Source organism: Halichondria panicea, chromosome 1, assembly GCF_963675165.1.
Source record: "Halichondria panicea chromosome 1, odHalPani1.1, whole genome shotgun sequence".
Classification (NCBI taxonomy): Eukaryota; Metazoa; Porifera; class Demospongiae; order Suberitida; family Halichondriidae; genus Halichondria; species Halichondria panicea.
In genome coordinates this window covers 11,683,228-11,697,796 of record NC_087377.1, presented here as the reverse complement: position 1 = coordinate 11,697,796, position 14,569 = coordinate 11,683,228, and the positions used below count along the sequence as shown (strand labels likewise).

The following is a 14,569-nucleotide window of genomic DNA, read 5'->3' as shown; positions in this document are numbered from 1 at the left end:
CACAATATTCAAGCTCATAATCTTTTTATCCATGCTTCTTTGTAGTTTGGCAAAATAGCTCCATAATTATACAACAGCTGCTACTAAGATGGCTCCAAATGTATTGATTTCATGAGTTTCCTGCTTCTCTGCATGGCCTATAAATCCAGGACATTTCAGGTATATATAATTTAATTTATATAGGCCGGCGGGACACATAGAGCCTCCACTAATCCGGGACGGTTGACCTATGGAAATCTAATCTTGATGATCACTCAGAGCTTCCACTTGGGAAGATATTTTGAAGATTTATACACCAATATAATTATGTATGTAGTTATCATGTATGCATGTGGTTCACACTTCAATCATGGCATTTATATACAGTGGAACCTCCGAATAACGGATAAGTTGGTGCAGGGGGTTTTGTCCGCTATTCGGAGGTTATATATAATTATACCATAATAAGGTTACGTTACCCCAAATGTGTTTAATATAATGACTTCAAATATATTATTATACTCAAATAATTATGATGAACTGCATGAATCAGTACATACATGTATAGCCATGGTCTTTGGGAATAGATTAACTACCACAAATTAACATTTAATAATTTAATAATTATTGTAAATGTTGGAAAATGCAAGTGGACTGCTGTCGTCACACGACAGTGAGTGAGAGACAACAGTGAACTGCAGCAGACTGAATCTGAACTGTGCATGCACACATGACATTAGCTAATAGTTTATATATATAGTGAAGTTACAGCAGTCTTCTTGCTAAGAAATGTGAGTATTTTAGGACCATGACCATGCAACAATGTCATCCTGTTTCCACACTGGAACTGTAGACATGTATACTGAGTTCTCTTTCAAGCAGCAACAACATATCCCCAATAACTGGCATGGGGTCCAAATTACTGGCATTTATCTTGAGAACTCACACTGCTGTGGAGCAGCAGATAGAGTAAGTCGCCGAACTCCGTCAGACAACAAAGTGCATCAGGTAAAAGGGCGTGTAACGCACGAACAAAACAAGACTGATTCAAACTAATTACACACACTAACAGATGGCCATGGGACTATTATCCAGCGAAAACTTGGTGGATAGGCCAAGTCGCTTCCAGTCCGAGCAGTGATAACTTTAATTTTTTGATTTGCGCCAGAACGTACCGATCCCGGCCCGTTTTTGCCAAACTACACAGCTAGAGCTAACTGACACAAGCTGAGTACAATCTAGATAGAATGCAGTATAGAGTGGAGAAATTCCCAGAATCAGGCAACCCTGCAAAGCGGAGCTACACTGTTTCTTTATGAGGGTTGTAAAGTGCTGAGTCAGCAATACTCCAGCTATAAGTGCTAATATAATTTATAGTACCTATAGTTTATTGTCAGTATTGGCATTACATATTGTTATCGGTGTGCTTGTTGTGTTTACCGTGTATAGAGTTGTTTTAAAGTTCCAATTTTCCTGCATGTTAAAGTAAAGATTGTAACTAATAATTATGGTGTGTAATGTATACTTGTTACTGTGTACTAGAAGTTTATGGTGCATGCAGTGGGGTATGGGATAAAGGTAATATAATTTGGTATAGTATGGTGGTAATGTGCATGGTGGTCATGCATACAGAAGTCTACAAAGTGGCTCTGGGACCATCCGTATATGAATCACATGCCCCCTGATATAGTATAATTCACTGGAACTGTAACGATCCAGAACAATCGACCTAGAACTGGCTAGAAGTTACTTAGCTTTGTACCCAATGTACTGTGTTCTAGATCTGTGCATGCATGCATGAGTGTGTGTTCTATACCCTTGCTGCAATCATCAGCATATGCATGGAGACATTTAACATTCATGTTAATTATACTCTTTTGACTGCATGTGGTGCTGTATATAATTATTGCCCAGCCATGCAGAGTGCAACATGTTGCCCAATGACGTTAAACTCGTCTGACTGGTCATATAAATCGTAAATAAAAGACATGTGTTTTGAAGGAATTTAGTGTATTCATTAGTTTTGCTGAATTCCATAGTAGGTTTTCTTACCACTTTTAAAAGTAGTAGCCAATAAAAGGGACCAAATGAATTATTGGGTGGGATGGTGGGGCATAAGTCCCAAATGGATATCTCTTACAGAGATCTACTGCATTTACACACAGTGCAAGTGCATATAATCCCAGTGCATTATGCCATATAATGCAGTGCAATATATATAGTTGCTATGGTAGTGATGCACCATGCCATAATATATTGAGCACTGGATTGCTTTGATCTGCCAAATCACTGGGCAACAAACATAATTATTATTATTATATTCCTGAACACATTTTAACAGAACGATAACTGCATATAATTGTTGCTGACACAGGCATTGTCATGATTGTTGTGATGGTTGAGATGTATACATTGATTTGTGCTACTGTTTACATTCAGTTCTCAAGTGTTAATATTATAATCGTTTATAAAACAACAGACACGATGATTGAATAAAGTTGCTATTATATAAAACCTTGGCTATAATTATGCATGTACAACTGATAAGCTATAAATTATTATGCAGACACTGTTAAACTTTCAAAGTCCTACGTATACACTGGTTCATATGCTTGCATGGTTACTATATAGCTCAATTTCCATTTTGGGTGACACCTCCTCATAAACAGGACCAGCTGGTACAGTGGGTCCTACGTTAGCTTGTCCTTCAGCTGCCTTCTTACGGGAGCAAAGGTGCATCACTAAGAGTCCAGTGAGGAACCCAGTGACTAGAGTCACAATGAAAGTGATGATCACACTTATAACGATAGCAGCACCAGTGGATAAGGTGGCGGAAATATAATCTATGGAGAAGGTAAACAAATTGATAGGAAATCAACCGTTAACAAATGCGCTACTCACATTCAAGTACACACACGATTGCCTCAGGCTCAGTACTCCAGACACCAGCATTAGTGCAAGTGATGGTGTTGGGTCCAGTCAGTGAGAGTCCATTGTCACACTGGTAAGTCAGCACTGTTCCCTCCGACACTGTCTCATTCAAACTCTCATAGTTCACTATAGTTCCGTTGGATGGCTTTTTGGGTAGAGAGCAGTTGACTGCGGTGAAACGTAAATTAGATGTATAATACACACAAAAAGTTTAGCCAATGGCATTCTCACCAGGCATATCTCTGCATGTGATGTTCGTGTCCGGCTTCCAAGTTCCCACTCCACCCACATTTTCACACGTACTGGACATATCACCAGCTAGGAATAGTCCTTTGTCACAATATAAGTTTACCACTGAGTTTATCGAAAAGGGTGATGTCCGATCCTTAACGTCCACACTGCCTCTGGAAGGTGCGACAGGAAAGCCACAGGTGACATCTGAGAGGAGGGGCTATATAGTAACATTCATGACAGTGATTTACCATTAATTTACCCGAGGGACAGACGTAACGGGTAGGATCAGGTGACCACCGTCCATCATTCTCACAGGTTGCTGGTACTGTCTCTCCATTGCAAGTGAAGCTCAGTGTTGATCCTATACTAGTGCAGGCAGTGGCGGAGCACTATTGATGGTAACTCTGTTCGCAGGTGTTGGGTTGGAGGGGCAGGTAACTGCAGCAAACAATATTATACACTAAGAGATCAGCTATAATAGAAACTAACCAATAGGAAGAATCATAATCATCACATCATCATCACTCATTCCAGCACAGTTGACAGCTCTTATTGTCACATTGTAGGGAGTGTTGTAGGAGACAGTTATCTGTGCTGAGGTGGTCTCCACGGTGACTGGTGACCCGGAGAGAGGTGTTGGAGAGATGGTGAGGACATAGCTGACAGACACACCACCAGTAGAGGAGGGAAGGTCCCACTCCAGATTGATATTAGAGGAGCTGAGTTGATTTTGGGCTGAGGAGGACACCCTTGGATTCAGTGGAGGGGAGGGTGAATCTGTGCATGATTGTATTGATAAACTGACAGTGCATGTGTACATGCATGTATGCACTCCATCAGTCACTCACCAGCCACAGTGATAGTGAGAGGACCCTCTTGTGAGCTTGCTCCCTCACACAACGCCATAGTACCTTCTACAATGGAGGCCTCAGACAGTGAGGTGAGAGTGGCAGTGAGCATTCCTCTACTGGAATCAGTGAGAACACCACGGAATGCTGGATTACCCTCAGTCACAGCGACATTTCCACTACCGGTGAATATTAAAGTCAATCTAAACGAAGGTCCTTGAACTTTTGGAGGAGTGACTTTCCATCGTATGAGACTACCAGGCAGAGTGCAGGTGAAGGTGACAGTGTCACCAGGACAGGCCACAGTGGGAGTGGATGTCAGAGTGGCTGCCAAAATGTAAATGTATATAGCTCAAGTTTTATATAGCTAGCTAGCCACATGCACACATGCAACACTCACCAGCAGCCAGTACGAACAGCTGGGTGCTGCAAATAATAACTGTTTGTAGCTGCATTGCAATTGCTGCATCTAATAAATAATGCTAAACTGATTAATTGACTGCTGGTGTGCAGATTAAACTAGAACAATAGATAAAGATCATTATAACAACATAATTTATAGTCTAGACACTTTCAATATCTAGTCGACTACTATATATAGACAGTCCAGAACTAGAGCGCTAAACCAGACATTTATATAATCCAAAAATCTCATATGTCTTACAACTAGAGTGTTGTAAAAGTAGTTATATTTATATTAACTTTACATACGTAATTATAAACAAGGCGACAGTTTAACCATGAACGAACCTCACCGAGGCAGTAAAGCGTAAAGCTATAATGTTTTTAGTCTATGCAGACAAAGTGCAGAGTATACAGCGGTAGGTCATACCATGAACTTTTGGTGATACACATCACTCACTGATATGCTGGGAGTGGACTATAGCACTACAGCAAGCCTGCAGGGATCCATCATCCATGTAGATCTAGTGCTATAGTAAAGTTCCTCGAATTAAAGCCGCATAGGCATTAATTGATTGCTGAACTAGAAAGAAGGAACTTACTGACTTATGGCTGCATGGCTGTGACACATGCAAGAAAAAGGAAGATCCTGAGATAGATTAAATGTGTCTGGCACTGTGGTGAGTATATATAAAACTTACGTAGAAACCAGCTGTCGTAGGTTGATGTATCTAATTACGCTGCCACCATAAGTTAAGTGTCACCTCGGTCATCCTAAAAATAAAAAGCGGAAACTTGCGCAATTTTTTTGCCACTTATGAAAAGGCGTATTTTTGTGGTGCCAAGGCAGAGTTTTACTTATAAATAATGTCATATCGTTGATTGACCGTACGTACCTCTGAGATTTTTACACTAAGAGCCATTTCATAACGTAAAGACTTAGCACAGCCGCCCACTCATCGGCCATCTTAGAGGTACAGTTCAATAATGTGCTGCATGCAGCTATCTCATCACATGCATGCAAGCAGCCAGCTATCTCGTACACTGCATGTATAATACTATATACAATGAAAGCACCGCAGGTGCTGATGCCTCGGTGGAGATGCCAAAGCTACATAACATAAAGCTACTAAAAGCTTGTATACATGCACTCTGACATTATGATGAACATTTTTGCATGCAAACTCAAAGAGTGTGTAATAATCCACGTACCATGATTGTTGTTAAAAACGATCAATAGCCAAAAGTTCAAGTCTAAAGTTAATGGCATGCATTAGCAGAGCCTTGCAGCTCTCTTTTCACTCTTGCAGCTACCATAGTTAGCGTTCTAGTGCAGAGCTAACTACTAAGTAGAGTAGCAACACTCGATAAACACAAGTTTGGCTACGTGCTCTTCTGAAAAGGCTGCAATGGCATTCCAAGTAGGCATAACTCGAGAACGAAGCAGTATTTTGCAAATCCACGAATTAAAATCCAAGTAAACATGACTAGAAGCCTATAGAAACTCTTACTTGCACTTGATTCATCGTTGAGCAGCTGTAGCAGTCTACACAGATGGATAGACACACAAACACACTATATACACTACCGTATACCTCACTTGCGCATGCGCACCGAGGCATAATAATTATATAGATTTGTGTAAATTGCTGAGTCACAGTCTGTATCAAGCATTGAGACATTTATCCACTCTTTACTTAACTCCTTTCTCCTAGGTGTGTATGTCATGGCTACGAGGGAGTTCCTGGTCCACCCCCTAGAGGACAGACAACCACACCTACCCACACTGCCCAGCCACGAGGTAATAATATTTATGACAGATCTACAGATCAAGGTTATCCTTAGAGATTTTACAGGACATTTTTGACACAGAAACACTGTCCATATTAATTAAGTGTCCCCTTTCTCTGAAGGTCCTGTTTGATGTTTCACATATTAAGCTTAGCTGCACTCACCTGGTCAGTGTGACAAACCTTCCTATAGTATGAAAAGTACGGTGCAAAGGTCAAGAACGCAAAACAAGAATGTTAATTTTCTCTATTAACCATGGCGTATACCTGGTGCTCCTACCCCGAATCAATGATACGTTAAATTATTAATTACTCTAGTTTAAACAACAGTTTATAGACACTAAACGACCAATTTTGATATTACAAACTGTATTTTATACATGTTAACTAAAATGTTATTTTAGAGTCTCTTCAAATCTACAGTGAGAAAAACACAGCAACCTAATTAAAAACTATCACCCAAAACAAATTCCATTTACAAATCCGTTAGTACCGGTACCTTTTTATTCTCCCAATTGGTCAATAGCCAGTGCTATATGATAACAGCGATGATGTGATGAAAACAACAATTAGTGTGCGAACCAAAAAGCCAGCTACAGAGAGAGCATATATTTTTACCATACAAGAAATGAGTGCATTGATTCAGCGCTAACTATTACGTACAATTTTGTGAACTGGGTATAGACATGGAGACTGATCCATTTGCATATCCTCCTGAGACTGATCCCACTGACTGTTGTGCAGCGCTAACACTGCCACAAGTGCTAACAGTACGAACATCAGCAGTGATTTCTCCAGATGGTAACTTAACGTCCAGACCATTATCACGAGAGCTCCTAGTCGTGTACAACACTCCATCCACGTACATTCTCACAATATAATAATTAATGTCAAACTGGGGATTCAAAGGAGGGATCCATGATACTGTCGTGTCTCCAGAGAATGTCATAGTGAGAGGTGGTTCAATTTGTGCTGTATATGAAAGGATAAAAATTACCTATTATAGCGGGTTATTTTTGTATGGTGGACATTTTCGTAATTTGTGCATTAATCTGAAAATTACGCAATAATGTTCTATGTCACTATTCTGAGCTGTACAAATATTTAGAATACGAAATATTTCGAAATTTGCACCAACAAAAATTACCCGCTATATACGGTATGACAACTTACCTTCATGAAGTAGTGGTAGTACAAAATCGTTCTGAGGGCCATAAATGTCCGTAGAACAAGAAAAATTCATCTGCTGTGGATCACTTGTCACTCTGATTTGCAGGTTTGCAGTAAAATTGGGCATTCCACTTGTCAGGGTCAGAATAACATTCAGAGCAGTAGGGAATATCTGAACATCAGGAACAGGATCACTGCTAATGAATGCTTGCTGATTTATTAATGGTGGAAACTGTACAAACAGGGTGGTTCCTTGAGCGCTACAAGTGTATGTGACAACTTCACCAGTGCAGGAAAAGTTACGACCGGCTGCGTCTAAATTTGAAGCGATGTCAACCACCTGACCTGTAACTGTAGCAACAAATAATACCACAACCTATACAACAATGAAGTACATTGATTATAAATGTGCTGCTTGAAGTGTATAGATGCTAGCCTAAACCATAGTCGTTTCCCATCCCTCTTCCCTTCTTATATATCTACTAGGGTGGGAAACGCAATGTAAATAGCATTGACGATCTGTGTTTCTGACAACAATTTTTTTTAAGTTCCTCCAGCCCATGCTTCTAGCTATAGTACTGCTATAAACTGACTACTGAGCTCCATGTATTAACCAATGGCTAGTGGAACAGTCACAATACAAAGAGACATGTGCCTATATACATTAATTTTAATCCTTGATATAACTTACTAAATGGGCTGCTTCAAAACCAGCTTACTACCAATTATAAGGCAAATTACTTACCAACCTATAACCAATTAGTGGCTTTGATTTTACCTACATACAATGCCCAGCTTTAAGAAAGAGATAATCATTAATATGTTGTACTGTAGTCACAGCCTCTCCTTGTAGAAGGTATACACAAAGCCACTAAATATATAGAGCTGAAACGATAATACAACACTCAAAAAACTAGCCTCGTGACAGGCTGTTCGTTGAAAGAACGCCTGGTCAAGTTCCAATGTAGAACTCGTTTAGCTGAATCAGCAAATGGTATAGGCTTGAGTAGTTGTGAACATGATTGCGGAAACTGCAAACACAACAATACTATAGCTAGCTGCACACATCATAATGATATTCACGGGTAAGTATAATGGTTGTTGCGGGCAATTATCGGTACAAAAAATCCCTGGAACAATTAGACAAGTCTACATTAGAACTTGACAAGGCGTTCTTTCAGACAACGAACGGCCTGGTCTCGAGGCTATCAAGAAACTGCCTTTGAAAGCTTCCAAGCTCTTGGTGACATACACAACGATTCTAGATGCACACACTATAGGCATGGATGCTCAGCACAGGACTAAGAGTCCCAGTGCATGGGGAGCTGTGAATGATAGTAATAACATTTCCCGCTAGGTTGGCCTGGAGGTTGGTCTGGAGGCGAAACACATGCAGATCAACTTCTGGTATTACTTATAGAAGGGATTGTGCGCACGTATATACTCTATCCATGCACAATACTCTTATCTGTTATACTAGATTAAAGCAATTCAGTGCTCTGTATAATGGCATGTTGCATCACTACAATAATTATATTGCACTGCATTATAATAATGGCATAATGCACTGGGATTATATGCACTTGCACTTTGTGTAAATGCAGTAGATTTTAGGAAAGAAAGTCAGACTACTTTTGAGACTTATGCCCCACCCTCCCATTTATAGGCTACTACATTTTCATTATAGTTGTGGGAACAAAACCTATACTGTATAATTTTTTATACTATGGAATTCATGAATCAACTAAATTTACTCAAAACACGTGTCTTTTTACAAGGGAAAAAACTTGACCAGTTTGACGTCATTGGGCAACAAGTTAGTTATTGCAGGCGCCCTCGTGCAATATATGGCATGTTGGGCAATAACTAATACATAATCCAGTATCAACTTAATATATCTATGATAGATCTGCTGTGTATATATCTTTAATATGGACAAAATAGTCTAGTTTCTAGAACATGGGCATGAGGTATCTATGTATTATAGTGTCCCAAAGCTCGAGGGCGTAGCCCGAGGGATGAGGACACTATAACCATAGATATATAACGAATGCACATGTTCTAACTGATTTAGATCTCAAAACCTATTGGCTACTAGAAATGCACTAGCTTAGCAACAGTCAACCTATATAAACAAGCCAACCTAGCAACTGCATAATTTCTTTTGAAAACTATAATATCTGAAGTTGGCATCTCTGTGGCTCTACTAAATCTGTGGTCTCTATTCAAGTCAACCCTGTTTCTCCACCTCAGTTATTAAATGGACAAAATTATAGTCCTGGACCTAGCTCCACCTGCAAAACGAAAACATCCAGCTCCTCCCACAGTTTTGCAGCAAACAACACTTCCCAAGAAATGAGCGGCTCGTACTACTCTCACATAGCGAAATGAAGACATGCACTTAAGCTAAAATTTGCAGCAAACAAGCCCAGCAAATGAGCGGCTCCTATACTATATACTCTTGAACAAAGCCAAAGGAGGAAGCCAAAGCTAGAATCCCAGCACTTCCCTACATCCAGCTCTTCCCCCATGCAGTCTTGCAGCAAAAAAGTACAGCACACTGCCCAAGAAACGAGCGGCTCCTACTACTCTCGAACAAAGCCAAAAAATACTCTAGAGCTTCTCTCTTCCATTCTAGTTCTATTATTATGTTACTAGACAAAGCATCTAATTTTTTATGTGTATCTTCTTGTAAATGACAATACAAATTAATGTATAATTATAATGTTGTAGTTTGTAGCCCAGAGCAATCTATATAGTACCCGCGTACTATAGCTCATAGTTCCCTGCTCAAATGGGATCTAATATGTACAATCTTATTCTAGATCCAGCAAGTCTATCTTATTAGTTTAACTTACCATACATGTTGCTGTCATCATGTACACTTTGATCTAAAGAGTTCTAACTTTCACAGTAGAAAATGTTAATGTTCAAGTAGAGGTGAGTGTATCTATCTATATAACTATACACATCAAATTAGGCAATACTGTTGATATTGCTATTAGTAAAACCAGTAGGTTTTACATAGGATTGGCAGTGGGTTTGCCTGTGTTTAGCAATATTTCAATTATTTTGACTCATGTTCAAACTGTTCTATCTCTGCAGGGAAAGGCCACATCAAGAAACTGGCTGAACAGATAGTTTATTTAGCCTTTTCTCTATTTGTATCTCTCATTTCATAATCCATAAACATTTTAATGAATGAATATTTTCATTTTAAAAATTGCACTATTTCGACGTTTCACCGCTCTTTGTCTGACTGACTAAGTAAGTAAGTGAGTAAGTAAGTAAGTAAGTAAGTTTCTTGCCCAGCATTTACTCCAAGTACAGCCATCTCCAGGACATTCTGCACAGGGTTTCCAAACGACTACAACCTGGATTACAAAGCGCTTCTTCAGATTTGCGATTGCTTCCACAAGGCAGATGACCTCTCAGTCTCTATTTCTCTTACCTAGACAATTCCGCCATCTTTAATGACTCAGCAATTGTGTTGTGGCCAATAATAATAGATAGGCGTGGCTAATAAACCGTGCGCCTAAAATCAGTGCAGCAGTGCTTTTCCAGAGCCTGAGGTGTTCCTTTTCTTCACACTGTTCAGCTCTAGCTCCCTTTCTCTGAAAGGCATGCTATATGCACTGGCTAGATATCATGCTCTTAAAATGGCTGTCATTTAATACTGATTCGCAAATTCAACATAATTATCAAGCAATAAATTATTACTCATTATACTATAATTATTAGTCCAGAGATATTCTAGAAGATATCTGATTAGTCCTGTCTTCTCTTCTTGTACTGCCTCTTAACGTTCCACTTATGCATGTCATGATACGTAAACTGTACTGAAAAAGAAAGGGAATCCGACTAGAAAAACATTTGCAATGTGAAAAATTGCTAGGATTGGCCAGGGGAACCACAAAAAAGCGTGGGAACAAGAAATCAGACGAGAGCATAACTCCAATCCGTTACAACGTCATGAACATGTACAATACATAGTATATTAAATAATAGACTGTGTTCCAGATCCACCTATCAGCTTCCATCCACCACATCATTCCATGCAGTCACCAGTACGGTCCGTGCATGTTACTACGCATGGATGGACTGTGTGCACCTGTGCTCAACACTGCATGTATTAGGAACATCAATTCATCACAAATCATCATGATTATGTGCCCCACATTCTAAAATGGATGTATAATAAATATATATAGGGATTGGTCATCACTCCACCAGTAAAAATTGCGTGGCATATTGGCTGGGAAAACATGGGAAAACTACCAGTATACATGTGATTGACGTTGTAACGGATTGGAGTTATGCTCTCGTCTGATTTCTTGTTCCCACGCTTTTTTGTGGTTCCCCTGGCCAATCCTAGCAATTTTTCACATTGCAAATGTTTTTCTAGTCGGATAATAATTATTGTTTAGCATGTCCATCCATTTTGGGCTCTAGACTGTATAGTAATGACAATGATATAGATCTAGAGTAATAATTTTTGCTGCTAATATGCAAAATAGCTGTCAGTGCTACAGTATAACTGGAAATTAATTTAAATCTGGCAATTTGGTTAATTTTACTGTAGATCGCCAATCAAATTAAATCTTTCATAACATCATTGCTGTGATGCACCTGAGACACCAAAACTGTCCACTATGCGATTCATTTGCTGACACACAAGCTTTCTGTGTAGTACAATGACCTCCCTTATATAGTATTTGCATATAGTGCACTGATCAAACAATATTAGGGACTATCCACCAGCATGTGTGTATACATTGTTCTCCTAGGTCGCTAATGAATCTCTCCAAAATGTTCTTGTATGACTATCTAGTTTTTAGTATCTGTAGAGTCCAAACTACAAACATTATTATGCCTCGGTGCGCATGCGCAAGCGAGGTATACGGTAGTGTGTTTGCATGTGTGTGTGTGTGTGTGTGTGTGTGTGTGTGTGTGTGTGTGTGTGTGTGTGTGTGTGTGTGTGTGTGTGTGTGTGTGTGTGTGTGTGTGTGTGTGTGTGTGTACTGTTACAGCTGCTCAAGGATCAATAAAGTGTAAGTATAAGAGTTTCTATAGGCTTCTAGTCATGTTTTCTTGGATTGGTATTTGTGGATTTGCAAAATAAAGCTTCGTTCTCGAGTTATGCCTAGTTTTGCTTATGCCATTGCAGCCTTTTTAGAAGAGTCCGTAGCAAAACTTGTTCGCCGAGTGTTACTACTCTACTTAGTAGTTAGCTCTGCACTAGAACGCTAGCTATTGGTAGCTGCAAGAGTGAGAAGAGAGCTGCAAGGCTCTGCTGACTTGCAGCCTAGACTTGCATCGATCGTTTTTAATGCGCCAAGCACTATAATAAGTATGTAGTATGGATTTATCGTTTATAACTGCTCATCAATAATTAAGGAACATTTGTAGAAGTACATTGTCTATAGCATCGGCTAGTATTGATATAGGCAGGATTACTGTTAACACATAGCTCATTGCACATTAATTTTCATTTCAATCACTGATTACAATTTTACCCCTCACTGTGTTTCTCAAGTCCATTATTCGTTATAATACCTCGAACTTTAGGCCTATAGGAATAATATATATAATTATAGGAAAACACCATGTACCCACTATTCATTGTTTGTTAGGCCCAACTGTCACTGTGCACCTATAACTTGTATAGCTATGAAGCAGCCAGTGCACTATTGCTCATGACATTGTGTATACTGCAGTGGGCACTCTGGGTTGATTATTATACACACCAATTGTTACTATAATGCATCAACATCGAAAATTAATAATAGGAATTCTATGTATACAGTCCCTCAATGTCTATTTTAATAGCTTATATGTACACGTATAGTACGGTACTTGACAATGCTTTCGAGCACATGACAGTCAACAGCTGTTTTTGTTTTGTCCCTATAGGCCTATACACACCAGCAAGAGTATATGATAGAGAAGAGAGTATCGAACGTAGGCATACTGTACATCAGATGTATACGGAGAGTAACGTGACTCCTGTATCTGTCACAATTTGCACTGACCAATCCAAGTGTGGGTGATGTAATCTATCAAGAAAGTAGATTACATCACCCACGCTTGGATTGGTCAGTGTGCAAATTCCAAGCTTGTGACAGATACAGGAAGTCACGTTACTCTCTGCATACATCTGATGTACAGTATATGCCTACGTTCGATACTCTCTCTATATCATATACTCTTGACATCATGCAGGTCATCATCAAAATCTAGTAGTTTACATGCATAACTATATATATATATATGATACTGTTGCATGCTAATCCCAATTAACTCTATAATTCTATCGGGTAGCAAATGCATGCATGCTAGTTTTGCCTTGACCAGGCTATGAACTCTTTTTACTTACAATAGTCACCTATTAGTAAATAACATGCAGTGACCCAGCAAAAGTTGTACATAAAAATTAATGTGCAAGGAGAAAAATCGTATGTGGGCGTGGTTTTAACTCGTTCACCTCACCTTAATTGTCAACTTAATGAAGTACTTATATGCATGGTTCATGTAATATACGAAAAGTAGTATACTCTGCTAGCTTATTCATCACTGACACAACACAATTATACTCATATCCTGCTTACAGCCTGAACACCTAGCATATAATTACTGCGGTCTTTGCTATACTCCAGTTTCAGCCTAATTTTGTGAGCCTTCTCTCTCTGTGCAAACGTAACAAAGTACATTTACAAAGCAGTGTGTGAAGACAAAAGCTAACCATGCATCCATGTCGACAGAGCTAGGGCTATTTTCTGTGTAGCATACAGATGTTAGCCTTTGTCTAATTGGCTCTTATATAGCTCTTGAGAATAAGCTTCTGACAATAATCATATATTACCTGCTCAATTATTATCACATTTCCCCACTATTAAAGATTTGTACGTGTCGCAATGACAATGCTGGTTACTTGACGGAAGTGATTAACTATAATGGATGCTCTGGATGACCGACACATGTAGCAGTGCTATATATAAAAGCAGTCACCTATATACAGTAAGTAAATAATTATCTAATGGTTGTAGGTTGTGTGACCTTTTCCAAAACTATAATTATATCACTTAATGTGGTGGGATCAGAGTGTTTATTGCTTATTCAATCTGAAGTCTTTACCAAATCTACCCATGCACTCTACTACAGGATGTGTTTATTAGTTGACTGATGCTTACCATTTTACATACTGTACTATTGTTA

General features: G+C 39.2%; 3 protein-coding genes and 1 long non-coding RNA gene across 4 annotated transcripts in view; 1 reads left to right on the top strand and 3 right to left on the bottom strand.

The window, feature by feature from the left end:
- Positions 1–14,569, top strand: part of LOC135347382 (uncharacterized) — a 124,305-nt gene that overhangs the window by 73,436 nt on the left and 36,300 nt on the right. The gene's annotated exons all lie outside the window — the stretch shown is intronic.
- LOC135347449 (complement factor H-like) lies at positions 2,466–3,330 on the bottom strand. Its single transcript, XM_064545459.1, has 3 exons — positions 3,142–3,330; positions 2,881–3,078; positions 2,466–2,822 (listed from the first exon to the last, which is right to left on the bottom strand). Exons 1-3 carry the CDS (start codon positions 3,218–3,220, stop codon positions 2,584–2,586), a joined length of 516 nt encoding a protein of 171 aa, XP_064401529.1. The 5' UTR covers positions 3,221–3,330; the 3' UTR covers positions 2,466–2,583.
- On the bottom strand, positions 3,506–4,447 carry LOC135350567 (uncharacterized). The gene is made up of 4 exons (XM_064549728.1): positions 4,393–4,447; positions 3,993–4,319; positions 3,634–3,921; positions 3,506–3,582 (listed from the first exon to the last, which is right to left on the bottom strand). The coding sequence occupies exons 1-4, from the start codon at positions 4,445–4,447 to the stop codon at positions 3,506–3,508; spliced, it is 747 nt and encodes a 248-aa protein (XP_064405798.1).
- On the bottom strand, positions 6,880–10,313 carry LOC135347597 (uncharacterized). Its single transcript, XR_010398476.1, has 3 exons — positions 10,213–10,313; positions 7,358–7,730; positions 6,880–7,156 (listed from the first exon to the last, which is right to left on the bottom strand). It is a non-coding gene; the product is annotated as an uncharacterized LOC135347597 (long non-coding RNA).

Bases quoted from the DNA above. Each gene is read 5' to 3' on its own strand.
- LOC135347449 (XM_064545459.1), bottom strand. From the start codon at position 3,220: ATGTCCAGTACGTGTGAAAATGTGGGTGGAGTGGGAACTTGGAAGCCG. The intron at 3,079-3,141 runs GTGAGAATGCCA...GTTTCACCGCAG, and splicing joins CACATGCAGAGATATGCCTG to TCAACTGCTCTCTACCCAAA. The intron at 2,823-2,880 runs GTGAGTAGCGCA...CCTTCTCCATAG, and splicing joins AATCGTGTGTGTACTTGAAT to ATTATATTTCCGCCACCTTA.
- LOC135350567 (XM_064549728.1), bottom strand. From the start codon at position 4,447: ATGCAGCTACAAACAGTTATTATTTGCAGCACCCAGCTGTTCGTACTG. The intron at 4,320-4,392 runs GTGAGTGTTGCA...ACATTTTGGCAG, and splicing joins GCTGTTCGTACTGGCTGCTG to CCACTCTGACATCCACTCCC. The intron at 3,583-3,633 runs GTTAGTTTCTAT...TGTTTGCTGCAG, and splicing joins GATTATGATTCTTCCTATTG to TTACCTGCCCCTCCAACCCA.